Source organism: Lepidothrix coronata, unplaced genomic scaffold, assembly GCF_001604755.1.
Source record: "Lepidothrix coronata isolate B3197 unplaced genomic scaffold, Lepidothrix_coronata-1.0 Scaffold125, whole genome shotgun sequence".
NCBI lineage: Eukaryota > Metazoa > Chordata > Aves > Passeriformes > Pipridae > Lepidothrix > Lepidothrix coronata.
In genome coordinates this window covers 1,341,987-1,368,882 of record NW_016690305.1, presented here as the reverse complement: position 1 = coordinate 1,368,882, position 26,896 = coordinate 1,341,987, and the positions used below count along the sequence as shown (strand labels likewise).

General features: G+C 46.7%; 1 protein-coding gene and 1 long non-coding RNA gene across 3 annotated transcripts in view; one reads left to right on the top strand and one right to left on the bottom strand.

The window, feature by feature from the left end:
* The window catches only part of INPP5D (inositol polyphosphate-5-phosphatase D), a 52,862-nt gene extending 32,640 nt beyond the window's left edge, over window positions 1-20,222 (top strand). For both annotated transcript variants that reach the window (XM_017826209.1, XM_017826210.1), the window contains 23 exons: window positions 1,287-1,374; window positions 2,051-2,131; window positions 2,310-2,381; window positions 2,652-2,775; window positions 3,852-3,958; window positions 4,464-4,566; window positions 5,376-5,572; window positions 6,290-6,407; window positions 6,927-7,023; window positions 8,110-8,248; window positions 8,886-8,994; window positions 9,148-9,236; window positions 9,473-9,554; window positions 10,704-10,793; window positions 10,933-11,046; window positions 12,155-12,237; window positions 13,242-13,329; window positions 14,050-14,199; window positions 14,791-14,884; window positions 15,119-15,226; window positions 15,713-15,985; window positions 17,926-18,502; window positions 19,244-20,222. In XM_017826209.1, coding sequence (XP_017681698.1) covers window positions 1,287-1,374; window positions 2,051-2,131; window positions 2,310-2,381; window positions 2,652-2,775; window positions 3,852-3,958; window positions 4,464-4,566; window positions 5,376-5,572; window positions 6,290-6,407; window positions 6,927-7,023; window positions 8,110-8,248; window positions 8,886-8,994; window positions 9,148-9,236; window positions 9,473-9,554; window positions 10,704-10,793; window positions 10,933-11,046; window positions 12,155-12,237; window positions 13,242-13,329; window positions 14,050-14,199; window positions 14,791-14,884; window positions 15,119-15,226; window positions 15,713-15,985; window positions 17,926-18,502; window positions 19,244-19,246 — 2,986 coding nt within the window. In that variant the 3' untranslated portion in view covers window positions 19,247-20,222. The remainder of the gene's footprint in view (window positions 1-1,286; window positions 1,375-2,050; window positions 2,132-2,309; window positions 2,382-2,651; window positions 2,776-3,851; window positions 3,959-4,463; window positions 4,567-5,375; window positions 5,573-6,289; window positions 6,408-6,926; window positions 7,024-8,109; window positions 8,249-8,885; window positions 8,995-9,147; window positions 9,237-9,472; window positions 9,555-10,703; window positions 10,794-10,932; window positions 11,047-12,154; window positions 12,238-13,241; window positions 13,330-14,049; window positions 14,200-14,790; window positions 14,885-15,118; window positions 15,227-15,712; window positions 15,986-17,925; window positions 18,503-19,243) is intronic.
* LOC108502855 lies at window positions 13,626-26,780 on the bottom strand. Its single transcript, XR_001876643.1, has 3 exons — window positions 26,373-26,780; window positions 15,984-16,101; window positions 13,626-14,066 (listed from the first exon to the last, which is right to left on the bottom strand). It is a non-coding gene; the product is annotated as an uncharacterized LOC108502855 (long non-coding RNA).
* Window positions 26,781-26,896: the final 116 nt, after the last annotated feature.

The window sequence follows — 26,896 nt, the reverse complement described above, 5'->3', positions numbered from 1 at the left end:
CGAGAGACAGGCCTGCACGACCTGTGCTTTTGGTCACAGTAAATATCCTTTCATTCTTCCCAAACTGAACTTGGCCCAGTGCTCCTGCAACTGCATGCAGTCTCCTGGGGCCTGGTTCCGTGGCTGCAGAAATCAGTGGAAGTCTTGGCTTTGGGGCCAGAGGCCTTTGCAGTGACACTGGCCCTAGGGGATCCAGAGCTGAATAGTGGTGTTGGAGGACTAAGATTAGCAGAACCAGACTCCTACAAGTGCCTTGTACTTCTCTGCGCCCCATGGTTCTTTCAGACTGAAATTTCACACATGAATGCTTAATTTAGGCCACTAATCATCCATGGTTCAACACCTAGAGAAATATCTGATCTCCAGACAGCAATACTTTCACTTTGGAGCACTTTCCCCAGCAAACAGGGAATAAAATCCAGTCCATTCAGATGTAGGAAAGTGAGGGAAATAATTAATATCCAGCGTTGACTAGACACAATGCAAGCATGCCAGCACTGCTCCCCAGCATTGCCTTCCTGCTGACCTGTGCTCCCTGGCTGCTCTTTCCCTGATGAGTCTCCTCATTATCGCCGCAGCTCCTGTGCCAAACTCACACACAGCGTTTGACAAATGAGCATCCTGTGCAATCTAATGGGGAACTGCTCAGGGAACCTCATTGTTACCCAGGGCTCTGCTCAGGATGAAAGGCTGGCCCTTCCACCCTCCTGCTGGGCTCGGCCCCTCTTTGTCATGGGAGATGAAATATCTAAGAATTAATTTCCTCTTTGCACGCTGTCCCCAGCACTGTCCCCAGCACTGTCCCCAGCAGCCTGTGTCAGCCTCAGCAGCTACACAGGACCTGCGTTGAGCCGAGCTGCTCCCACCCCTGCAGCGTTCAGAGGCACCAAACTGCACTGGGCTGTGAGACATTTGAGTGCACTTTGATCTATGAGCTGGCATAGTTGGGTTGATGCTGGTTTTACACTGTGTCCTCAGGTTTGGCCAAGTCTGGGGTATCTTTTTGGGGAGAAAGTTAGAATCTCCAGAACAAACCCCAAGGAACAGCCAGTGTGGCCATGCAAGGCAAAGTCACTGCCTGAGTCACCTGCCTTGTTGGCAGTGTCACTACAGCAGCTGGGAAATGCTCCCATCACCCTCCCAGCAGCTCGGAGGGCACGTGGCGAGGGCAGGCCCGGTGTGACCGTGTGCCCACAGTCTCTGCTGTGCAGCTTTGTCCCAGTGCTCACCAACCCAGGGACCCTTAGAGCCAGAGCCTGAGACCTCTGCCGTGTCTCTGTCCCCAGTGAGGCCTCTAGGACTCTGCCATCCCTGGAATCCATCCAGAAGGTGTTTGAGCAGCAGCTGCACCCCGGTGTCCACCAGCGCTCCCAGGTAAGGGGGCTGGCGGGTGGGAGGGGAGGAGGGGGCAGTGTGGCTGGAGCAGGGAAGGGGCTGGGGGATCAGGTGCCACTTCTGTTCTCCTCACTGCCTGGCTGCAGTGCAGGGGGCACACAGTGACTTATATCCCAAATAGCCCCTTATGCCTGCCCTCCTTTCTGCCCCAGAGGAAAGTGCCACCAGCTGCCTGAGGACTCCACCTCCCCACCCTCCCTCAGCTTGTGGGCTGGGACTGCACACTTCTTTTTCCATAAACTTCACTCCAGGATGTTTCACTGCCAAATCCTTCCTTCTCCCAAACCCACTTAAGTCCCCATGACCTTCCTCTCCCTGCTAGAAAGCCAAAAGTCCAGGACTTCTGTATGTTGAGCCCCAGAGCTGGTCATGCAAACCTGTCCCCCAGCATCAAGGTGACCCCCTTGCATGGCCAGCTGCCTCTAACTTATGGAAAAGGCTTTTGGATCTGTCCTTCTATGCTCCCATACTTCTGCATGTTCAGCCACACTCCATGCTCTTGTGCTGCCCATTACAGGTCACTGTGGCAGAGGTACAGGTGGTGCTCCTTGCTCTGTGTGTGGGGTGTTCCTGGGGCTGCACTCCAGGCCATGCTCCAGGGATTTGGAAATCATCCACCTCTCTTTTTCTTTTTGTTATTGTGCTGTGGTTTCAGATGCTTGGTGAAGCAAGTCCAGTCAATATTGTATTGAAACTCAACCAGCTGATTTCTTTGCTGTCTTCTATTGAAGAAAAGGTAGAGTTCTAAAGCTGTTTTACGTTGTCTTTCTGTCATCTTTTGCCTCTAGTTATGTTTCTTGTTCATCATCAGTGCAGTCCTCTGCTACACTAAGATTAGATTACTCTGATCTCATCGCTGTCAATGTAATGCAGAATCACCAAATGCAATAAATTACACATAAATTCTTTTACAGGTGAAAACACTGTTGATTGAAGGTCCCGATTCAACACACCGGCGCTCCCTTATTCCCCCTGTCACTTTTGAGGTAAATGTACTTCTTTAACGATGCTGATCATAATGTGGAAGGACAGTAACACAGATTTATGTTGGTATCTCAGTTCCTGGGAACTTTGCTGTGCTGCCGCAGAGATAACAGCTATTCTTGGATGCTGTTTAGCACCATGCAAAAGCTTAAGAGATGTCTAGTGAGACTGGCATAATGATATGTGTCCAGGAATTCAGGGGAATGTTGCATTTGTAATAAGTGTTACTGAAGCATAGATTGCTCACAAGAAACCTCTCTGTCTTCCAATAGGTGAAAGCTGACTCCCTAGGGATTTTCTCAAAAATACAACTCAAGGTTGATGTGGAAATGGGAAAACTGATTATCAAGAGATCTAAGGATGGTCCAGAAGACAAGTTTTATACCCACAAGAAAAGTAAGATGCTTAAGGTCACAAATGCTGGACTAGACTCTGGGTCTCCAGGATGATGGGGAGGGGTTCCCTTTGGCTCCACTCGGGACAAGGTTTGGCCCAGAGGGCAGGGATTTCTGCTAGGTCCTGGGTGTTGTACAAGGCTCTAGTCAAGCTAGACAGAGACCAGGGAGTCGTGACTGGGATAACCAGCTTTCACAAATTGTTTTAGACTCTGCTTTCTGGTCTAAATGAAGACACTAGGACTACAGGGGGGCAGGTTTTGGTAGAAGATTCCCCGCAGAGCTGGTTGCAATAGACCCATTTTTCTACTGAAAAGCAATGTCACTTGAAGAAAGACATTCTGCAGGAACATACTGACTTCTCTGATGATTTTTGATGGTAAAAAGCCAAACACTCAGTTTCAGTAACATTTTTCACTGAATTTCCCTTGATTTTTTTTGTATGTAAATCAGTATGTGCCCTGACGAGCAATGCCAGCTTGGTCTGTGAAGGCCCAATTCAAACAACTTCCCTTTTTTTTTTTCTGTTGTGTTTCTGGACAGGCAGCCCACTGAGACTGAGCCAAACAGATTTATCAGAGAGTAAACGAAGCCCTTGGGCTCTCTCCTGCTAGAAAATCAACCTGTTGCTGGCAGTGATTCGAAAGATGAGCTTTCATATATGGCTTTTTCCACCTGGTGTTCATAGTTACTTAGCTGCTGTTTTAGATGGGGAGAAATCACCTTTACCACCAAATGAGGTTTTACATCCTCTTTCGCAGATGGGGAAGGAATATATGTAGGCTGGCTCGGAATACAGGATTGCCTGGAGGAAGCCAAGGCTTCACTTCAGGCTGCAGGGCTTGAGATGGACAAGATCTCCAGGTAGAATGAGCTTTGGGGGTCCTTTCCCTTTGAGTCCAAATCTGTTCCTATAGAGAGCAGGATTAAGCCACATTAAAATGGAGATCTGTGGAGCAAAGTGGGTCCCAGTCACAAGAGACCACGTAAATCCCGAGCCTGCGAGCAAAGCCCTGCTTGTTCTGGGGGGATCTTCCTCTCAGTGGCTGCAGCTCATGACACCCAGCCTCTGTTCAGTCTTGCAGCTTATCAAGTCCCAGAAGCTCCCAAACAAACTGGTGATTGTGCTGGAAACAGAAAAAGAAAAAACACAGCGGAAGGAATATGTTTTTTCTGATTCCAAGGTACTTACACGGTGCTCCCTTCCTGCCAGCCTGGAGCAGGTACCTGGGGGGAGTGGCACACAGGGCATTCCTTGGCAGAAAGAGGAACTGCTGAAGGATGGTGCTTGGCTTTGCAAAAAATAAATTTCTCCTTTGTTCTGGAAAGGTCCAGAAAATGAACAGGTGTGTGTAAAGGGAGGTACTGGAGAGCCATACTCGGGGCTGTCACTGGGGCAGGAGGACAGTGAGGAGAGGCAGAAACTCTGGCAGCTGCAAAAAGGCTCATATAGACAAACAAGAGGGAAGAAGAGACTTCTGACCAGCTCAGCACTTGTTAGACCAATGCACAGGCTAAGTGCCTAAAAAAGCACCACAGGAAAGACAGCCTCTTGGAAGGTTTCAGGATGGTGGAGGAACAATCTGCCCTTCAAGTGTGCTGGGAATTTCCTGGTTCAGCTAGTTTGTCAGGAGGTTGTGTTGGAGGAGTTAAGCATCTCATTAATTGTCTCTGTTCCTCCCTGTCTAGAAGAGAGAAGGGTTCTGTCAGCTTCTGCAACAGATGAAGAATAAACACTCAGAGCAACCAGAGCCTGATATGATCACCATCTTCATTGGGACCTGGAATATGGGTATGGGCTCTCTTCTGACATGGGTGTTTCTTCAGACACTTGCCAAAATGTGTGCTCAGCTGGCGGGGTGAGCTCCAGACACTGTGTGTGTTCCGTGGCAGATCTGCACACCAGGGCTATCTCATTGGCACAGGGGAAGAGCTGAGATCCAGACTTATTCCTGCATGTGGTTTGACACTTCTCGTGGCTCCAGTCAAAGGACCATGAGGTTGTCCCTGATGGGTACTGAAGGATTCTTCCAGTGCCAGGGAACTGTGGCTGGCACAAAGCTGGCGCAGCAGTGTACATCATCCTCCACCTTGCAGACAGGACAGGAGCAGCTCCACCACCTGCCTGTCAGCTGCTCTGACCCTGACTAGGATGGTTCGTGTCCAGCCTGGGAAGAGAGCTGAGGTCTGCAATATTTAGAGAAGGGGACAAGGTGTAGGTGAGGACAGTGGGATTTAAGTTCTTTTTCCCATTTTGGGAGAAAAGCCTGGTTCAGCTGTTGTGAACTGAGCTGTCTTTGCTTGGTCATGCTTAAGAAGTGAGGTGAAGGCAGTGGCAGGCCAGGAGGAGTACAGCTCCCTGCCTTTCCCCTTGGCTAGCCTTGGCTTTGGTAAGCTGATGAAATAGAGCAAAGTGGCCAAAGCAGAGTCACTCCTTCATCGGTGACTCAGGTGGGGATTACATCTTTGTCATCTTAGAAGAGTGTGATACGGAACTGATGTGTGGTGAAGGCTGTAATTTCTGTCCCCACGTGTTATCTGCATCCTGGGTTTGACAGGACACACTCTGATTTCCTTTGGTGTTGGATTTGTTAATAAAAGGTGCAGCACCTCCCCCAAAGAAGATCACCTCCTGGTTCCTCTCCAAGGGGCAGGGGAAGACCCGTGACGACACTGCTGACTACATTCCTCATGACATCTATGTGATTGGCACCCAGGAGGATCCCCAAGGGGAGAAGGAATGGCTGGAGACACTGAGACAATCTCTGCAGGAAATCACCAGTATCAGCTTCAAAGTGGTGAGGAGTTATTCCAGTTATTGCACATAACTTGGGCATATGAGGAGAGTACATGTTGTTCAAATAAAAGAAATAGGAATAAGTGGGATTTTGCCTACATGTCCTCCCCTTCCCTCATTGCATTTGGATGAGGGAGAGTGAACTGACTGTGTGGAGATCCTCCCCAGGAGCTGGCCAGATGGGCACATTGCTATGGACAGTGACCCCCCACTGGCAAAGCAGGGACCCTGCCAGGCTGGGAGCAAGGGCAGATGCTGAGAACTTGACTCAGGTGGTGCTGTTATTTTGACCTGAAAAAAGGAGGATACTGTAAAACCTCCTGAGCCAGCTGTAGCCAAGATCTTGCCCTAGGCTATTGCACTTTCAAGGTACACAGCCACAGTCATGAAATAAACTGAAACTTAATAAGACCAGGTTTGGACATTCATGAGTTTCAGTGATGTCAAGAAACAAATCTAAGCATATCTGGAAAGCCACAGGACTTCTAACTCTCATGGTGATTAGGAAACTATCTTGTGCAAGCAAGGTAATCCAAAGTTCAACTGGAAAAAAGCACTAGAAAATAGGGAGGTCCTTCTTCCCACCTTTGATTAAAATGACTGCAAACATATCCTGAGCACAGGAAGAAAATCTGTGTAGGAGTTGGAAGGCTGCAGCTATACTGCACCTCTGCAGGGATGTGCAGAAGTGTAACCTCTAACCTTCCCATCCCTGCAGATAGCTATCCATACCCTCTGGAACATCAGGATAGTGGTACTGGCCAAGCCAGAACACGAGAACCGCATCAGCCACATCTGCACGGACAACGTGAAGACGGGCATCGCAAACACCCTGGGTGAGGAGCAGCCCTGGTCCCATCCAGGGATCTGGGATCTGTCCGTGCCAAATGTTCCTTGACATGGAACAGCTCTTCCTCCACAAGACTCCTGGGACAAAATTGATGTGGCACCAGTGGTACTAAAGTTGTATCCCAGTAGCACTGATTACCTCTTACTCTGTAAGAGAGGAAATCTATTTGTGTGTGTACATAGCACACACATATATATTTATATTCCCAGCAAACACGTTTGACTGGCTATTGGGTTGCTCTTTCTTGGGTTTCACTGGGAAAATGCACTTCTTTTCTTTCAACTAAGTTTTTTTAGCATCCTTAATAAATTTGTTGCCACAATCTGTGCTGCATGTACTAATTCTTTCTCTGCATGTACTAATTCTTTCTGTGCTGATTAAGTCAAGTTATTTCTCTTCTCCATCCTCCACTTCACTTAAGACATGTTTGGTGCATTATTATCTTTGCTAGACTCAGCCTGGAGGTGGATTGATTTCTTGACATTTTTGGCTTATCTTTTTCCAGGTAATAAAGGAGCGGTAGGGGTGTCATTCATGTTTAATGGAACCTCCTTTGGGTTTGTTAACAGCCATTTGACTTCTGGAAGTGAAAAGAAACACAGGTAAGATACATCCTCCCCTTTAAAAAATGGCTGTTGACCCAGGGTGAAATTCTCTGGGCCGTGTTTGGAAGGGGGGCTCACTAGACAAACACAAACATGTCTTCCTGACCATAAAAGAATTGTTAATGTCTCCTGGGAAGGCATTTGAACAAGGGACTTCTGCTATGTGGCCATGGGTGCAGGGAAAACAGCCAGCAAAATGATTTCAGAGCTGAGTGTAAATGTCTCACACAACACTTGCATGACCTGCTATGCAAGCCCAGTGAACAAGGAAAACAGTTCCCAGATCTACGATGTCTTGGAGAGATGTGGGAAGGTTTCTCCCATCCCAGAATAATGTACTGAAGGGGACTGTCTGCCTCCTCACTGTAGGCAGTGCTGTGAGCACAGGAGCTGTGCTGTGCCCTGGGGAACAGCTGAGAAAGGTCCTGCCAGGCAGAGCTGTCAGGAATGCCGAGAGGGAGGCGTGTGTAGCACAGGAATATCTCCATGGTGGCTGATTCTCTATACCCAGCTGTGAAAGGAGTGTTTCTGGTCTAGGTGGGTTCTGCACAGGACTGGAAGGCAAAGCTCCTGACACCAGTGGGAGATCTGTGCCCACACTGGGAGGAGCCAGAGCTGTTGGAAGGACTGGTTTTGAAAGCAAAGAGGACTTGAAATGAAGATATTGGCTTTGCCATCTTGCCCAGTGCAGAACACAGATGGTGTGAGATTTCTGCACAGGGTCTTTGCCACTGATGGAGTTAACTCTTATGGAAGAGTTCTCCAGGGTCTGGAATAACTGCCAAAATCTAGTTATTCATTTGCAGGTGAAATCTGAAGGCAACCATCTAATGCTGGGTTTCTAGGACATGTAGCTTGGAAAGGGAGAGCCCTGGGAGGCAGAAAAAGTGGCTTTAGGAGCACATTCCCTGGTCTGAGGAGCAGCGCGTGGCTGGGGTGGCAAGTTCTGTTTCTGACGTGCTCCTCTCGAGCTGTCGAGTTGAATCGGTTCCTGCCTGGGAAAGCAGCAGCCCCTGCCAACCCAGGCACTTGGGAATTGCATGGCAATTTAGTGTGTCAGGCAGATGTTTCTTGTCTTGACAGACGCAACCAGAACTACACGAACATCCTGCGCTTCCTGACACTGGGAGATAAGAAGCTGAGTCCGTTCAACATCACTCATCGCTTCACTCACCTGTTCTGGCTGGGGGACCTGAACTACCGCGTGGAGCAGCCCCCGGCGGTGAGGGGGGGCCGTGACCCCTGCAGGGGCAGCTCCCTGTGCTGCCAGAGCAGCTCTGTCTTTGTCCAGCCTAGGGCAACATGGCAAAAAGAGAGGAGACAGAAGGGATCCTCAGGGCATGAGTGTGGTGCCAGTTGAGGGAAAGTAAGGAAATCCCCTTTGCCCTCTCCAAGGATTAATGGACCCAGGAATGCCTTCTGGCACACTTTGCTGCTTCAGGCAGCCTCGCTTCCCCAGACCTCCCAACTTCCCTTCCCACTGTGAACAAGCATCTGCCTTTCTGCTCTGTTTGATGAGCTTGGAATGGCTCAGAACAGGCCTTCAGGAACAGGCAAGGCATCATAAATACTGGATCCATTTCAGTAGGTGGGAGACAACAGCAAGCCTGGTGTTGATGTGCATGTGGCTGTGTGTGTGCTTATGCAGGGGATGTGTGGGCATTTTGATGCCTGTTTTGATAGACAAATGTTCATCCATGCAGCAAAGAGTGAGGCCTCTCCGTGAAGGGAAAGGTGGGGAAGTGGCAGGGGTACAGCTCTGTGAAACAGTTCAAGAGCATTTGCCAGTTCACCAGAGAAGGGAGTATTTATAAGAAGGTTTTGCATCATCTGCAGCTCTGCTGTTTCCCTGTTGGCAGGAAGCAGAGAATATTATCCAGAAGATCAGGCAGCAGCAGTATCCGGAGCTGCTGGCTTTCGACCAGCTTCTCCTTGAGAGGAAAGACCAAAAGGTGTTCCTGCAGTTCGGTGAGGTTTTGGCTTTGCTGGCAGGTTCTCTCCCACTCCCACCAACTCTCTCTGCCAGCCCCGCTGTGGGGTGGGTGCATGGGGGCAGTGGCTGTCCTGCCCAGAGGAGGGTTGCCCATGGGCCAGGCTGTGACAGAGCTCTCCCTGTTCCAGAGGAAGAAGAAATCACATTTGCTCCAACCTACCGCTTTGAGAGAGGCAGCCGGGAGAAGTACGCTTACACCAAGCAAAAGGCTACAGGGGTAGGTGAAACCTGAGTTCCCTTCTGAGGTACGTGGCAGAGCAGGGAAAGTACCTCCTACAGAAGAAAATTTCCTAAACCAATCTCTGCATTTCCTGCCCTTGTAACGTTTCGAAAGGAGTCAATACAAACAAACAGACTCGACACAAATATATGGTGCTTGGGGGAGCGAATTTCCTGTCCTTTTGTGAACTAGTCCTTTCCCTTCTTCTTGACATCATTTCGGTTTTTTTGCAGATGAAGTACAATTTGCCATCCTGGTGTGATCGAGTGCTCTGGAAATCCTACCCCATGGTGCACGTTGTGTGTCAGTCCTATGGTGGGTAGATAACAGATTGCAGATAGCAAGGCAATCAGTCTGAAACGGAAATGATTCAGAGCAGAGTCTGCAGGATCTCCCTGCACTGCCAGGCACTCAGCATAGAGGGACCTGATGTTAAACCAGGCAGTGGAGAGCCAAATCTCTCTGCCTGTAACCTTCCAGTGTTGAGAATTAATTCTGTTATTCTTTTACGTGCAGAACACCACTTGAACAGCTGCAGCTGTCCAGCTCTAGGCCATGCTGTAGGATCACTTTACACCAAATATTTCCTGGCAACAACCACCACTTTTCCTGTGCAGTTACCACCAGGAACTCCTCACTTGGTGGTGCCAGCAGGGCAGACCCTGTGTGCACAGTCCAGTCTGCAGAGGCTGGAGCTGCAAACCTCTTTCCTCTATCAAATCATATGCCAGAAGGACTGTGTGGTACCAAGAGCCTGTTCCCTTTCCTGCTGAGAAGCATCACAGAAGTGCAGTGCAGGGAAGAGAGAAAGCCCACAAGACCTGTTTAAAAAAAGACTCAGATACCAGTTGCTGAAATGTCAGTGGCTATATGTAGGACTGAGCATCTGAGTATGATGTTGATGGTTTCCTATTCATGGGATTGAGAAGAGGGCTCTCTCAGGGGATCAGGTGGACTGATCTGATCACCGAGCCATGATGCTGGGGTGTGTAGTCAAATATGCACCTGTAGAAAGACTGGGCTTGCTGGATCTCAGTGTGTCCTTAGGGCAAATCAGGCCCTGCTCACTCACTGTTAACTTAGGCCAGGAGTTGCTCTGTAGCACTGAAGTAGCACCAGCGTATTCTTGTGTAATTTCCTGCCACATTAGAGCTTTAATTAGCTGTGCCTGTTGCAGAGGCAACCAGGAAGCCTGCAAAGGATTTTTGTGCTGGGGAAATCCACCACTGACAGTCGCTTGCAAAATGATATGGTAAAATTGGGTCCATTAATCAAATCTTTCTGTGTTCTGACAGAAGAGTTACCTTCCTGCATACTGACATGGGATTATGTAAAGAAATACCTTTGACTAGAGACAGTTACCACAGTGACTGTGAGGTTTTCTGGAAGATTCCCACCCAGTATTTCTGTGGCAGAGATCTCCCTGGAGCAGGGCAGTAACTATCCTCCCTTTCTCGCTGGCAGGCTGCACCACTGACATCATGACCAGTGACCACAGTCCTGTCTTTGCCACCTTTGAAGTGGGAGTTACCTCACAGTTTGTCTCCAAGAACGGTCAGTCAGGTTGGGTGCCAGTGTGCCATCTTCACCTTGGGATACAAAATGTAGTGCTTTGTATATGCAGAAAGAAAAAGATGAGTCTTAAAGAGTCCACTTTAAAATGCCCTCTCTTTATGTCCTTCCTCTTTCCTAGACTCCAAGTACACAGATTCCCAAGGGGAGATAGAGTTCCTGCACTGCTGCGCCACTCTGAAGACCAAGTCCCAGACCAAGTTCTACATTGAGTTTCATTCTAGCTGCTTAGAAAGTATGGCTTTGCCCATCCTTATTACTTCTGTCAAAGTTTTCTGCTTGTTTGGATTAGTTCCCCTTCTTCTTGCTTTGATCTAAAGAAATAGCTGTGTGGATCACTTGTTCCAGTGCAAAAAAGGGATGTCCTAAGGATTTGTTGTAGTTTACAAGTCAGCCCATACTGTCAGCCATACAATCCAAACCCCACAGCCAAGGGAGCTGTAATCCAATTGCCTTTCACCAATTCTTCCATCTTCTTTGGCAATCTGATTATTTCCTTCTTGAAGAGAGACACGTGCTGTTCTTGCTCATCACATAGAAAATCTCTACTTAGAAAACATGATTGATTAAATGTCTGATTGTGCCTGCTGCAAAATCAGGTGCTTCCAAAATAATGCACCTGCATTATGCTAATAAAGATAATTTTAAATAATTGAATTACCCTGGTTTAACAAAGAATAAGTCAGAGCATCAGCTAAAAGTGAAAGGAAGGCAAGTGATTTGACTGTGTAAGTGGGACTGTGTCCTCCCAGTGCTGCAGGTTTCCCTCCCTGGCCCTGTGCTGCGGGGCTGAGTCTCAGCTGTTTATGTAACACGAGCCTCCCTGCCCTTGCTGGGGTTTTTTAAACCCCCATCCCAGGGCTGCTTCTGTAAGTGGGACAGTGTGCTGTGGTGTTTGCTTCATCACATTATCGCGTGTCAGAGCGCGGTGGAAGAGACAGTTCCATAAAAGATTATTTTTTGGCTGTATCAAAATTTGCATAAATTTCTATGGAAACAGTGTATTACGAATCTTAAATTAGAATTTCAAAAGTGTGCTATCTTGAGTGGCGTAGGAAGACCTGTCATGTTCTTATCCTCCAGTCCATGTATGCACTGAGCTGTTCAGTGCCAAGTTTAACTGTAAAATTAAACCATTTAACAATGCTCCAGTAAAATCACTTGTAAATTTACTGTGTAAACATTCACCCGAAGCTAAGGCTTTAAGCTTCTTAATAATTTTAAAATCTGTGTCCAAGTGGGAAAATAACTGCAGGCCTTTTGGAGCGTGGCATGTGAAAAGGATTTGTAGCCCCATTCTTGCTGTCTCTCTTCTGGTAAACCCCTTTCTTGTGCCTTTGCAGGTTTTGTAAAGAGCCAGGAAGGAGAAAATGAGGATGGGAATGAAGGGGAGCTCGTGGTAAAGTTCGTCGATGCACTTCCAAAGGTAGACTGGGACTGTGCTTCCATATCCATATGGAAGAGAAGCCTTCCACCTTCATCCCATAAGCAACACATATATAAACATTTTGTGCAGGAATATGGTTGTGGTCTTGTTTAGACTCAAAGAGACTGTAAGAATGCAGAATGGGCTTAAGCTAAACAGAGCATGTTATAAGCAGGAAAGGACTTACATCTCTATCAGGAATTTTGCTGGCATGATTATGCCATTCAGGAACATGACTTTTTTCTCACCTGTTTATTGGATGTAACTATGCTGACAAGTGTTTTAAGTAGGCCCCTTTTTTTTTAGTTTTAGATGGAAAATAAAACATCTTAAAGGATAGCTCTGGAGTTTTTTGCCTGGTCAGACAAAGTTTTCTCTTGGTATTTTTTAGAAGAGTTGATTATGTATTTTTTACCTATGTTAAAAAGAGCATCGATGGCCAGAAGCAGTGTTCTGTGTGTCAGTGTCAGACACAAGTCCTGTCCTTGAGATCAGAGCTAGTCTCCATTTCTTGGCATGGTGGGAACTGGAAGAACTACAGGAGCTCCTGGATTTGGAGCAAATGTTCCTGTCAGTACCCTTCTAAATAGCCCCAAAAGAAAATGTGCTGATTTTGGAAAGAGTGCATTACACTGAGAACTTAGGGAAAGGCTCTACAATAAGTGATTGTAACAACAGCCAAAGAGATTTTTGGGAACAGACTGTAATCAGAGTCCAGATCCCTTCTTCCCTGAGCAATTTTCAGGCCTGCACTGCATGAGAAAACTGCAGTTCATCCCATGAGTGTTAGATTTGCAGCATCCCATCTGCTGTGCTGGGAGCAAGAGTATGCAGCCTTCTCCTACAGATGTCCAAACACCAGCAAAGAGGCTGATCCTGGAGTTGACATGATGTCCTCAAGGGTTTATCCAGCAGCTTTGTCCTCATTTGGGACTGAGGCACGGGGAGAACTGTGCTCCTGTAGCCCATCTATTGTATTGACCCACCTTAACTTGTCTTTGCAGCTGACCCCAATTATTTCAGACCCGGAATACCTACTGGATCAACACATCCTGATCAGCATTAAGTCATCAGACAGTGATGAATCTTATGGTAAGTGCTTAGCTCTGAAGTTCTGGATGAGTCAAAATCTACTTAGATTCTTCCAAACCACTGAAAGAGTGGGAGAGAACAGAAGTAACTCTTACAGAACATCTATGATACTCTGACTTCTGACTTAGAACTCAACGTACACAAAAATACACTGTGGACAATAGTTTGTGAGGTAATTATGATTAGAGAAATATGAAGCAACAACCTGTGCAAGCTTTACCAGCTCTAAAAGAGCAGTGGCTTAAAAAGAAAGTACAGGAATTAAATCAGGAGTCAGTCTGGTTAAATGGGTTTATTCAGAATATTCAAATCCTGTTTCACTTGCACTTACCTGAGGCATTTCTCCTGGCTACAGAAAAGGATTTGGCAGTGCTGCTGGCTTCCAAATTCTCAGCAGCCAGAGACTGCAGTCCTTGTCCACAGAAGGCTCTTTGCTGAAATCCCATTAACTGAAATAGCAGCCACAGGCTCGTGTTTTCCTTACCAGGAATGGAAGCTCAGAACACTGCAGTCACCCACAGGTATCTCCAGTGCCCAAATCTTTCACACATATTTGAAGTTAAATGAATGCCCCTGATTTCTCAGGAGATAATACACTCCTTGCTGTGATCCAAAGCAGGTTCTCTCCAGTAATTGCAGCACAGTGATAGTAGATGACACAAGAGATTTCAGTGCTTTTTTTCTCAATCTCAGGCTCATTGTCTCCTTGTTGTCTTTTAGGGGAAGGCTGCATTGCCCTGAGAATAGAAGCAACAGAATCCTTAGCTCCTATCCACACTGTGCTGACACACCATGGAGAGAAAACAGGAGTCTTCCAAGGTGAAATCAAGTTGCAAACATCACAAGGGAAACAGAGAGAGAAGCTGTATGGTAAGGAATGTCATCATCTCTGCAATGCTCACCCTAGAGAGTATTCACCTGGAAAGATTTCTGATAACTGTCAAGGAGGTGAAAATTACCCCTGCAGTGCTTATAGTCCCAAAGAGGCAAGTCCCTTTGATGCTGACTGAAAAGAGCTGTGAGTATTGTTAGTTCTCAGGAGGATACCTGTACTCTTTCAGAGAGACAGAACAATTCGATTTGGGTATCTTTTTTCATCATTCAAGTAAATTTGGCAGACTGAGAGAGCCCCCTGTCTGTCACTAATACTGGTTTCATTGAATTGGGATATCTAACTTCCACTCGTGGTGGCTATATGAGAAGGTGATGAGTGAGGCTCTGAAGGAGCAGTTCCTTAGCTAAAGGATCACAAACCTTTGTATTTCAAGATACATATTTCTTCCTATATCAACAAGAACTACATGTATTTGTGGGCAGTTGAAAACATAACAGCAACAACAGTTTGAAGCTGTGCATCATTCTGATGGACAAAGAGAGATGCCTTAATGCAAGTGGTAACACACAAAACTTGGGCAGACTCTGAAGCTGCCAAAACACTCTTATGCCTTTCCTTCCCTTCAGATTTTGTCAAGATTGAACGTGATGAAATTGCTGGGCAGAAAACAAGGAACATCAGCAATTTAGAGCTTAACAAAGAGTGGGATCAGGCTAACAGGTAAAGGGCAAGAGGGTAAGTCAGCACCAGAAAAATGATTGGCTCAATAAAGGCCAAGCTGGGCTTGCCGTGGGAGCAGCATTAATGGGTGTGGTGAGCACTGGGAAGCTGCTCTGTGGCTCTCTGCTCAGGGCTGGTCAATGCTTCTGTGCCCAAAGCTTCAAAAGCTGAGAATGCGTTAGCCAGACCAGGTCCCTGAACCCCACTTAGAAAGGGCCCTTTTATTTCCAACAGAAAGTCAAAATCTACTCATCTGATGGCCAGAGAGGCAGCAGCCGTGGCTCGCTACTGGGGGAGCGCTTCTCCTTCTGCAGACACCGCAGGAAAGGAGGATATCCTACGGTAACCTTGCTGCTTTACCTCTGCCAGCCTGGGGTGGGAACCTGTGCTCAAACTGCCTGTCTTTTCCTTTCCAAGAGTCGTAGGATGAGTCGGGGCAAGGCTGTCCTTTCACTCCGTTTTCACAGGGGCTCTTCTTTGCAGGCAGTTCCTGCTGGACACAGAAACCTGTGAAAGCCCCTGGATGTGGCTGCAGAAGCTGAATGCTCTCTGCAGCCTGGAAAAGGAAGTGTCTGCCACAGCCAGAGGAACTATTTTGGGGTTGGGGGAGGTGGCCTTGACCCAGCTGCTTCCTCTCTGGTGACCCAGGGGAGGGAGGCACTAACAGGACTCCCACTTATTCTCTGATTCTGAAGCAAGTGACAAAAAAAAGTAGGTGGTATTGAATCTAAGCAGTCAGTGGGCACTAACTCCTTTGTAGCTGGCAGAGAGACAAAAACCCAAGTGCATCTGTGCATGTACCTCCCTAACAATATTTCTTGTCTTTAGCAACTCCACCCCCACAGACATCAGCAACCCCAACTACCTGGGGATGGCTCCCTTCTCTCAGCAGCCCTCTGCAACCTGCCAGCTTAAGCAGACACCTTCAGCAGACCAGCCACCTTCTCTCTGGAACTATGAGCAGCAGCCCAAAGAGACCACCTCCCTGATGGGACAGAGTCCCTCATCCTCCACATCGCCCTCCTTGTCACCTCTCTCCCCAAAGCCATCCCTCCAGCCCACAGCAAACAGAAGCATTTGTGGTCGGAGTCAAGAGTACCTGTGAGTCTTTGAGTTTTGCACTGGGGCTGGGCCCCTCTCTCCTGTTCTACACTGTCACTGTTTCATTATCTGTATGAAGAGTTCAACCTTCAGCATATTCTTTCCATATTTTATCTCTAGAATTAGAAAAAGATAAGTAAAGGTCACAAGTGCAGACATCTCATACTCAAAGAAAACAAGTGTAGTAGTTCCTCAGACCTTTATGAAAGGAAAGCCAAAAATATATAAGTTAAACTTACAACTAAACAATAGAATCTTAGAATCATAGAATGGTTTGGGTTGAAAGGGACCTGAGAGGCTGTCTTGTCCCACCCTCTTGCCACGGCCAGGGACACCTGCCACTAGTCCAGGTTGCTCCAAGCCCTGTCCAGCCTGGCCTTGAACACTTCCAGGGATGGGGCAGCCACAGCTGCTCTGGGCAACCTGTGCCAAGGCCTCATCACCCTCTGAGTAAAGAGCTTCTTCCCCAAATCTAATCTAAATCTCTCGTCTTTTAGTTTAAAACTGCTCCCCCTTGTCCTGTTACTATCTGCCTGTGTAAACAGTTGCTCTCCCTCCTTACTGTGAGTCCCCTTTGGGCATTGGAAGGCCACAATAAGATCTCCCCAGAGTCTTCTTTTCTTCAGATTGAACAACCCCAGCTCTCTCAGCCTGACAGAGGTTTAATTCTCTGCCAAGAGAAAAGGAGAAGATTACAGAGTTGACTGTAATAATAAAAGAGAAAAGGGGAGAGTGTGGCATAGATCTTTCCCCTGGATAGGAAGGAGAGCTCCTTCAAGTGTCATATGTGAAGTACTTTCACTGAATTTCCACTTGCACTACTATACAAACATCCAGCTTGCTAAGAAGCCAGAATCCATGTGCTGCATCTATCACAAGCCTTGATGCAGAAGTTCCACCTGGCAACTGAAAATATCCCATCCCTACCCAACTTAGTAAAGTGATGAGGCAGCTTCACCCCGGTGCCTGTGTGCAATCTGTGTCCTTGTTCCAGACCTCCTTTTGACAGCGACAGCTGCTCTCAGAGCCTGGGCTGGAGCTCACTGTAAATGGATGTGGCACCCTGCAGTTCAAACCCTGCAGTGCTCCATCCATGCTCTCAGCTCTGCTCCTGCCTGTACTGACTAGTGAACACAGCTGGAAGCCAGGAACACAACTCACCTGAAGGCACCCAAAGAACACGTGCCACTCACCCCTATTCCCCTCTGCTCAGTGATACTGTGGCTCATTTTTTAAGCCCTGTGGTGGTTCTCCAGATTAAAGCCTTGCCACACCAGGGCATCACAGAAACCCCCAGATCTGCCGAGTCCCACTGGCAGCTGTGCTCTCATTCCAGGCTGAGCTGCTGCTCAAGGGGCTCCACTGTGAACACACAGGAGTTGTCTCACCCTAGAGGATGGAGCTCTTACTCCTCTAGTGTGCATTTGGGTGCAGTAAGGAGATTTATCCCTTCCTTAAGAATACCATGCTGCGTTGGTAGCAAGAGGAGATTGACCTAGTTGTAAAATGTTACAGGGTGATATGAGCTCTTACGTTAAGCCTCCAGACAGCCATCCTGTCCGACAGATCTGAAGATTCTTATTAATATTCAAATTCAGATTTGTGTGTGTCGCAAAGCCATCAAAGCACTTAGCACAGTCTGGCTCAGTGGCTTATCTCTGTTTAAAGAGAAGCCAAGTATCACTTTGACAGGACTGTAGTCTAGCAGGGAGTTTATACAGGGCCATGCATATCTGCTCTCTGCTGTCATGTTCCTAATGATTAAAAACAATGCACAATTCTGTTCTCTCTCCCTGAGTTTAATTGTTTTCCTGTTACCCCTTTACACAGTCAGTTTAATTTTATCAGGCTCATTTGCTATTCATTTTGTCTCTAACTCAGTCAGTGTCTCTTGCCTGCTCTTTACAAGTCTCCCTTACATGCTGTTTTGATGACTGCAGGCCACCTGAACTGGGGAAATCCACAGCAGAGCCTGTGCTTCTGGAGGAGGGACAGCAAAGGCCGGAGATGTTTGAGAACCCTCTGTATGGCTCCATGGGCTCCAAGGGCAAGGTGCCTCCCAAGAAAGAGCAGGAATACCCCAAGGCCTTGCGGAAAGAGCAGCTGCCACTGCCTGAGCAGAGCTGTCATCTCACAAAGCCACAGGAGCCTGAGGGCAGCAAGACCCCTGGCAAACAGCCATCCCCACCTTTCCTGGTCCCCACACAGCGATTCCGGTCCTACACCTGCTCCGGCCAGGCGGAAGAAAAGAATACAGGTGAGAAGAGCCAAGGCAAACTGAAGGTGACAACACCACTGGAAAACTCGGCGCAGCTCAAGAAACTAGTGAAGCCATTGAGGGCTGAAGTCAGCCTGAGCACCCAGGGACAGCAGAACAAGCCGCCCCTTCCCTCGAAGAGTCGGGCGGTGCTGGACATGCAGAACTCCAAGGGCCGAGATTATCGGGACAGCTCAGAGCTGCCGCACTCCGGGAAGCACCGGACAGAGGAGGCACCCATGGGCAGGACGACTACACCGGTGTGTTCCTCATGGGAATAAGGCAGGGTGGAAGGTGCATTAGGCTGTGGGGTCACTGCAGAACATGACTAGAGTAGTACTGGCTTAGTCCCTGAGTCCTCACTCCATGTTTCCTGTCCCAGCTCAGAGCACTGTCCCACAAACCCAAGGGGTTGCCAGGGAGCATCGTAAAGCTATTGCTGCAGAAGAGGGCATGTTGTGAAACTATGGCCTTAGCTTTGCATGAATTTTTAACTGGTTTTGAACTGTTTAAGCTTGGTGGCCACAAGAGGAGCGCAAGTAGTCCGTGCCTTGTTGTGGCTTGTTTGGGGCACCCTGCGTCGTTCCTGATAATGCCCAGACCTGGCCTGACAGTGCAAACCCACAGTACTGGCAATAGATTTGCCTTGCTGTAACTAATAAAAAGATAATTAAAAGTAGTTAGTGGTAAATACTTAGCAACTTAGAACAGCAGTGTCCAAAAACATTCCTGGAACCTCTACAGAAATAATCACACATATACTTTTCTGGGCTGGTGGGGTTTTTTGTTGTGGTTTGGTTTGGTCTGGTGTCATGTTGTTTTTGTTGTGTTTTTTTTCACCAGAACACCATGAGCTAGATGAGAAGGAGCAGGGGAGGCTTTAGTAAGTGTGTTTGGGAGCAAAAGCCCACTTGAGCAAGCTGTAGGATGTTTTTTGACTTCTCCATCAAAACTTGTAGAATTGACAGTAGACAAGCTGATGTCTTCTCTTGTCTCTACAGTGAACATGACACAGCAGCCGGCATCCCAGGAAGAATCCTGATGGGAAGAACGATGGAGATTGCTGCTTTGTTCACTCATCTCCTCTGGTCTGGTTCTAAAAAGACTGAGGATTTTTATTTTTGAGGGTGGACCCCTCCCTGTGATTATGAAAATGTTCTAGCTGAGAAGTTTATCCTATGTTGCTCAGATCAAGAGGAGCCAGGAGCACAATACCAAGTGCAAGTTACCCTTTTGAGTGTCACTTTGGTACTTCCATTAAGAAGCAGTGGCCAAGTACGTGCATTAGTAAGTGTTTTGAAAAAGAGGAAGGTACGGTGTGTAAGGACTAGGAGATGGGAGGGGTGGATTTAGAGAACTCCTTTCTACAAAAGCAAGATTTCTATTTTGTTACAGGATTCCTATTAAAGAGTGATATGTAAAAGAAAGCGTCTTGAAAGCGGTACAGCTCCAAAAGCATGTCCTGTCCATGGAGCAAGGAATTAGGGGAGGGAAAAGAGTCTGAATAGCAGCTACTGATGAGGGTCACACACTGTCAGCAGAGCCAGCTTTGCTCTCGTCTGCCGCGCTCAGGTAACGCAGCGGGTGAGGCACCGCGGCTCCTCCTCCTTCCAGCGGGTCGTGCTTTAGTACCCCAACGAACAGAGGGAAACCAGAACTGCGGGAGGGGAGGAGAAGCAGGGCCAAGGGGCAACCTCGGAGTGCAGCTCCGGAGTCCCCCCGGCCTGTCTGACAGCAAGCACTCTGCTTTGGAAGGACACTGGCCAGCTGATTGTGTAGCATTCCTAACAGATTAATGCTGACCTTACTGTACACGTGTGCTCAGTGACTGAAGGATGTTAACACACTTGTCAGTTCTGTTGTGTTCATGTAAAGTGTTAATTCTGTGGTTACAACTGGGTTATGCCTGTTGTGACTTAATCATGGCTATTGTTTCCATGTTGATTACTTAAAAAATAATAAAATAGTTTTCTGACCATTCTTTACTGAAAATTTAAAACTGCCTGCCACATGGTGCAGCTTTAGTTGAGTGTTACACCAGCTCATTTAGTGACTAGTCCCTGCCCAGAATTAACACGGAGGAGAGCAGGAAAGATACACCAAAGACAACTGAGGACACAATTGTCTGTGTGCACACACCCTCTGTGGATACAGCTGGCTTGAAAATTATAGCCCCTGTTAGCAGGTGCAGTTACTAATTGTATGAGTGTAGAACATGTACAGTAATTCTACTGGAGCAGAAGAGGCCATGTGAGAATGTGTGGAAGAGAACAAACTGTAAGGCAGAAGTCTTTTAAAAGGAGATGTTTTTCTGCCATGCAGGTTGGAGTTTCAAGGCATCGTTACTGAAGCACCTGGCTCTCTAACCTACAAATCAGTGAGGCAGACCACGAGCTTACATTCCCCTGGCTTTATTCAGCAGAGCCCTCTCTGTGTAATCCCCAGAGTTCAGTGGCTGTGGTATTTTCCTGGCCCTGGGGAGCATTTCACTTTTCCAGGTTGCAGAAGAACTTGTATGGCCACAGAGTAAAAGCTCCCTGGAGCAGGTGAGCTTTCTGTCTGATGTGGAGGGTTAGATCAGTGCCTGGTAATTCTGGGAGGTGTTCTTGTGTGTGTGGAGATGGAGATGTGACAGGCTCTCTACAAAAAATTTTTAACTTCTCAATAAGAAAGGCTCAGATTTTCTGTGTTTATCCACTGACTTGCTAAGCTGTAGAAAAGAAAGTATATTCCCCAAAGTTTACAAACTAAAACTTGATATAAAGCAAGTATAGCTTTTTGTGTAAACATTCTCCTGATTGGGAATGCTGATTAAATTGGGCACAGATTTGCAGATGAGCAGAGTTTGAGAGCACTGGACTTACTAAAAACCAAAAAAACCCATCCAGGTACTTTATTTGACCTCTCCTTTAGAAAAGTGTGCTGCTGGGGGAGAAGAGAAGCTCTCTGCCAAGTTTCCAGCAGAAAAAAATACATCATTATTCCCCTGATAAAAATGCATTACTTACCCATCTGGGGTTCCAAAGACAGTCTGAGTTATGATGGAATGATGACAAATGCCACCAAGATTTTTGCAAGTGGATCATGTTCAAAGGAAGGCTCTGTAAAGAGCTTTCTGAAGCCTCTGCAGATGAGAGACTTCTCAGGTGAACAGCTTAGACATGGAGTGGAGCAGAGGTGGGACAAGTAGTGGGACAGTGCACAGTACTTGTCTTTATGGCAAGACTGGCTGTCCTTGAGATGGTAGAGTTGGTAACACCAACTGTGGGAGCTTGCCAGATGTGAATATTAGGAAACTGGATTTAACAAATTAGTCTGTGCTTATGTTTGTTTTGGTTTGGTTTTGATTTCTGTCACAAAGCTTTTAAGATGATATCTATTGGTTTTACTGGCCCGGGCCTCAAACCACATGAAACCAGGACTGAGCACAAGCTTCTGCTTTCTCTTCCATCCTGGACCTGTGACTCTTGCCAAAGCAGGCACATTTCTCTGCCTTCTCTGCTGTTGTCCAGTTCAGTTAGTACAGGCAGGATGAGTAGAAGACATGAACTGAAGGGTATGAATTGTCCAAAAATGTACTGATTTCCCCCAGATGCAGTGTCTATCTGTAACCTTCCGGCATCCTTTATTTTATGTTCTTAAAATAGCTGGAGTCTTTTTGTACTTATTTCCATGGAGACCCAGCTGTCAAAAATGCTTTAAGTTCCCAGCTACAGGATAGGATGTTGTAGAACACAGTAACTTCAAGAAACCCTGTTTCCTGCCTGCACCTGATGCATCTAACAGCAGCTTACTGGTCCTCTCAGCAGTAAAACCATCACAGGACGCTGTTAAAGCTTTTCCTAAAATGCCGTTGTGGGCTACACATTTCCTTCCTGGTAAAGGTAGGCTCTTACAGAAAATGGCTGAAGGAGGAAAAATAGAAGGCAAACCAAATGAAGGTGAGTTACTCGCTCCAAAACAGCGAGGGGATAATTTTGATGTTAGGAATTACATTGCTTAGGCCCGTAATCTACTGGGGCCAAGCACCCCTTTTTCTGTACAGCTTAAAACTAACCCTCGAGTCACTATCCTTCCATTTGTTTCTAAAATGAAAGGTTTGCTAATATTTTAGCATGTTTTTCTGTTGTCCTTGTGATAGTACAATAATAGTCCATATGACTGAAGGATTGTCCAAAAATGAATTGATTTACCCCCAGACAAAGCTCCTGATTTTTATAACATTGTGAAGACTCAGATATTTGTGTGTTAGTCAGGACTAACTGACCAAGGTGAGGCAAGACAGTTCCCAGGGATGTCCCAACCCATGGCCCCAGGTGGCAGCAGATTGGTTGGAAATGGACAATATCCAGATACTTAGTTTTTATTTCCCTAATCTCTGCCTGAGGGAAAGCCACACTTTCCCCCGTGGGACATTTTCCAACAAGACTCCATCCCTGCCTGCTGGCCCCATTTGCCACACCTGCCCTCATATCTGCCACCAAGGAGGTGCTGCAGTCACCAGGGCAGTCCTGCAAGGCCCATGGAAGGACTTGTTATGCAAGAGCTACAGAACAATCCAAATACTCATTTCATCTGCCAAATCTCCCTCGTGCTGAAAAGGTGTTAGCTGGAGAGATACAAGGTGTTCTTTCTCTCTCTATATATATAAGCAAATATCAAGTTATTATTCACATGAATATGAATATGAAAAAGATCCACAGTGTGTGCATGGTGTTGTTTCAAATGAAGCTCCTAATAGGAATTATTTTAGGGTTGCATTTGTGTTAAACTTCTGAAGTCTCTCAGAAATTCTTTCACAGTTGAATGCCAGGCTGACAGAAGAGAGAGCTTTCTTTATGCCTACCATAATTTGCTATGTTTTTTCTGCTTTATCTTATTATGCACCATCATAAAGCATTATCTCATTATGCATCACCAAATTTACCTGAACTTCTGTTCTCAGCTCATTACCATTATTCTTTTTCATTAATTTTATTTGCAGGTAATCCTTGCTCTAGCTCCCAAGTCAGCTAAACTAAAGGGTACTTCAGTGTACCCTTTTAGATCAAAACTGACTGTAGAAAACTATAATCAAAACTCTATTCTCAAACCCCAGTATTGCAGGAGACATCACAAAGACTAAACATAAGCCTGCTGAGATTTGGGGCTTGGACTAGACAACCTCCAGCTGCCCATCCAGCCTCAACTGTTCCAAACTTCTGTGATTCTATTTAACCCAGACCATTCTGTGCCAGGGCTGGTAATCTGCTACACATTACAATTATTATTAACACTTTATTGCATTTTTCCTCAAGGTCTGGTCTGGATTATATAAATCAATCTCTCATACCAGGAAGTATTAGATTATACCATAACTAACAGAGATAAAGATGGCACAGAACAGGGTAGTAAATGTTGGGCTCAGGAATGAGTGAATGAATAGGAATGGGTGAAGGAGACAGTGTCCAGCAACAAGCAGAAAGGCTGCAGAAAAGCAACCATCAAAGGAGGGACTTTGTGGCATGAGAGAGAATCCAGCAGAAAGGAGGTGGGTAAAAGCTGTCTCTGATAGAAACAGGTTGACTCAGAAAAGGGAAGAACGTAGAGGCAGCAAAGAGATTGGAAAAAAAGGCAAAGACTTTGCAACAGAAAGGAGAGTTAGCACAGAAATTATGTCTGCTCCACACTTTACAGTAGTTTACATCTTGACATCACAGCTTGTAAGCACAAAGAAAATGACCAGGTGTGGGACATGTTCCATCTTTTCAAAGGTGCACTGGAAAATCTAGAACAAGGCTGAATTTTGAAAGGGAGCTCTGAGTTTAACTTTGGGAAGGACGTTGGTGATCAGATCTCCTAGAAAGTGAACATTTCTGGTTCTGAGTCAGAAAGCAGTGAGGGAAGGAGGTGAATCTGAGCACCAAGCTTCAGCCTGACCTCACAGCAGGTCTGAAGGGAACATCCCATCAGGAACTCCTTCACTGCCCTTGGAGCAAGGATCTGTTCTGTCCCCTGAGTGCCAACCACAGCACAGCCATCTCAGAACAGAATCTCCCAGGAATGAGGCTGGAGGGGACCCTGGAGGGCCCCATACAATCCATTCCCCATGCCAGCACAGGGGAAACTACAAAATCCTTCACAGAACTTTTAAGTGGCCTTACATACCTCCAGTGGGAGAATTTCTCACCTGCCTCAAGCAGTTTTTTCTGAGCCTTCATCAGCCCTTCCTCATCTCTAGTGGGCATATTTTGGTGAACTTTAGGCCTTTTTGGTGTAATCCTGTCCCATGTGGACAAGCAGATCAGGTTATTGTCTTAATTTTCTGACACACCATGTTTACATACTGCTGTCATGCTTCCCAATCAGTCTTCTCCTCATTAGAGTAAACAATTCCAACTGCCCAAATCTCTCTTCAGAATCAAATCTTCTCTATATACTGGTCACTCCTGGGAGGTTACTTTGACACTCTTAATTTTCCTTGAAACGTACTGGCTAAAGCTGGACACGTCTCCACCAGAAGTCTTGCTTTTGCCTCTGTGGATGTGAGTACAATATTCATTGGAGGCACAGTTTTTACTTTTTTGCTGCAGAGTGAGTTTTCTGAAAATCATGAGATTTGTTAGCAGTCTTCAACCGTTATTCCTGAATCAGGCTGGTGAACAAATTGGCAGATTTTAATGGGGGTAACAGAAAGGTGCTTCAAGAAGGCACTTCCAGCCTGAACGAGCTGTTTTATCGCAGCATTCTTACAGTTCTTGTTGATACAAAAGGAGAGCAGGATGACAGATGGTGACATGGAGCAGGGATGTGCTATTGCAAAGACTGCCAGACACTTCAGCTGAATTTAAGAATATTGTATTTGGGGTGAAAGAAGCATTATTAGCAAGTACTGTAAAGAAATTCAGGATGTCCTGCCCACTAAGGAAATCACAAGTTACGGAAAGGTGGACATCTTTTTAAACATAGAGTAGTTTTTTTAACTTCAGACATACAGATGACAGTTCATCAAAATCCTTCCCTTGGATCACTCTAGCAGTTGCTGTAAACAGTAAAACATGTACAGCATTTGAAGTAATTTAGCTAATGCTTGAGCACACACCTTTTCTTTTTCCCATGTCATTTCTGCTCACACTAATTCTTTTTCCTGCCCTGCCAAAAGAAATAGTGGACAATTATTTTTCCTCCCAGTTTTGGTGAGAAAACTTTGCTCTCAAAGACAGGCTGAAGGCTTTCTGCTGGAGGTTGAAAGAAAGCAGGGGGTTGGCAGTTCAAGGGCAGTGAGGGACATTGGGGCTGATTATATATTAAGGCTAAGGTAAAAGCCTCAGGAGAGGAGTTACTGAGTCTGAGCCCTGTCTTTCTGTGTCTCTGCCTTCTCCCTTTTTTGTCCTGCCTCATGTCTGCTTTCCTCTTTCCCTGCAGAGGATTAAGAGGTAGAGAAGATCTGACAGGATGAATTTCTTTCAGCACTTCAGTTCAGTAACTATATGTATAGGATTTAAGACTACAGTTACAAGTAGTTTTAGGTTTTTAAACATCTGATTTTATGATGTACAAGCAGAATAAAATAGGCTGTGTGCTTACTATTATTTTCAGAGAGAACACACAGAACCTCACGCATTGTGTACTTGGAAAGACAGAGCTGAGCATTAACTCAGACAGCAGCACACTCTCCTCCAGTCTAATAATCTAGTAAATAATCTATTTTATGCTGTTACGGTGTTATAATTACATCCTCATTCATTTACTCAAAAGAAAACCAGAGGAATTTAGGTAGTCCAAGACAAAAGTGTTATGAATCTTGTCCAGTTTCAAATTCAATTACAGTAATATAGTTACCTAACGTGTTACTTCAGAAGTTGAGCAGTTAAAAATAAAGCAATGAAACAAGCTGTTACAGAATTTTTTTTTACATTTGCCAGCATACGTGTGGTGTCTTTGTGAGGCTGGACAGGATGCCGTAGTGGAGCGAGGGCTGCAGGGCAGTTTATAATAATTAAATAGATAATAATTTTACCTAAAAAGCCCCAAACTAGAGTTCATTTCACCACAACCCTTCTTCAAGGCTGAGGTGTGACGGTGGCTGGTGAGGCAGGATGGCCTTGGTGCCACAGGAGCCTCCTTGGTGCCACAGGGGCGGCCACTCACCTCAGCCAAGCGTCAGTGTCACTTGGGCTGCTCTGCCGTGTGGGGCGACCGAACAGGGATGGCTTTAGGGCCAAACAGTGAGTGTTTGGGATGGCCTTAGGGTTGAACAGGGAGCGTTTGGGATGACCTGAGGGCCGAACAGCGAGTGTTTGGGATGACCTGAGGGCCGAACAGCGAGCGTTTGGGACAGCCTTAGGGCCGAACAGCGAGTGTTTGGGATGACCTGAGGGCCGAACAGCGAGCGTTTGGGACAGCCTTAGGGCCGAACAGGGAGTGTTTGGGATGACCTGAGGGCCGAACAGCGAGCGTTTGGGACCCCCTTAGGGCCGGCTTTAGAGCCTGTGTTTGTGTGCGGGGCTGCGCATGCGCCGCGGGGGCGGCCACGGTCCTCTCAAGATGGCGGCTCGGGGGAGAGGCGGAGTTAGACACACTCAAGATGGCGGCGGCGCACGGATGCGCTGGCGGGAAGGACACAAAATGGCCGGCCCGAGGCCCCCTCTCCGCAGAAAGGTGTCCGCCCGCCT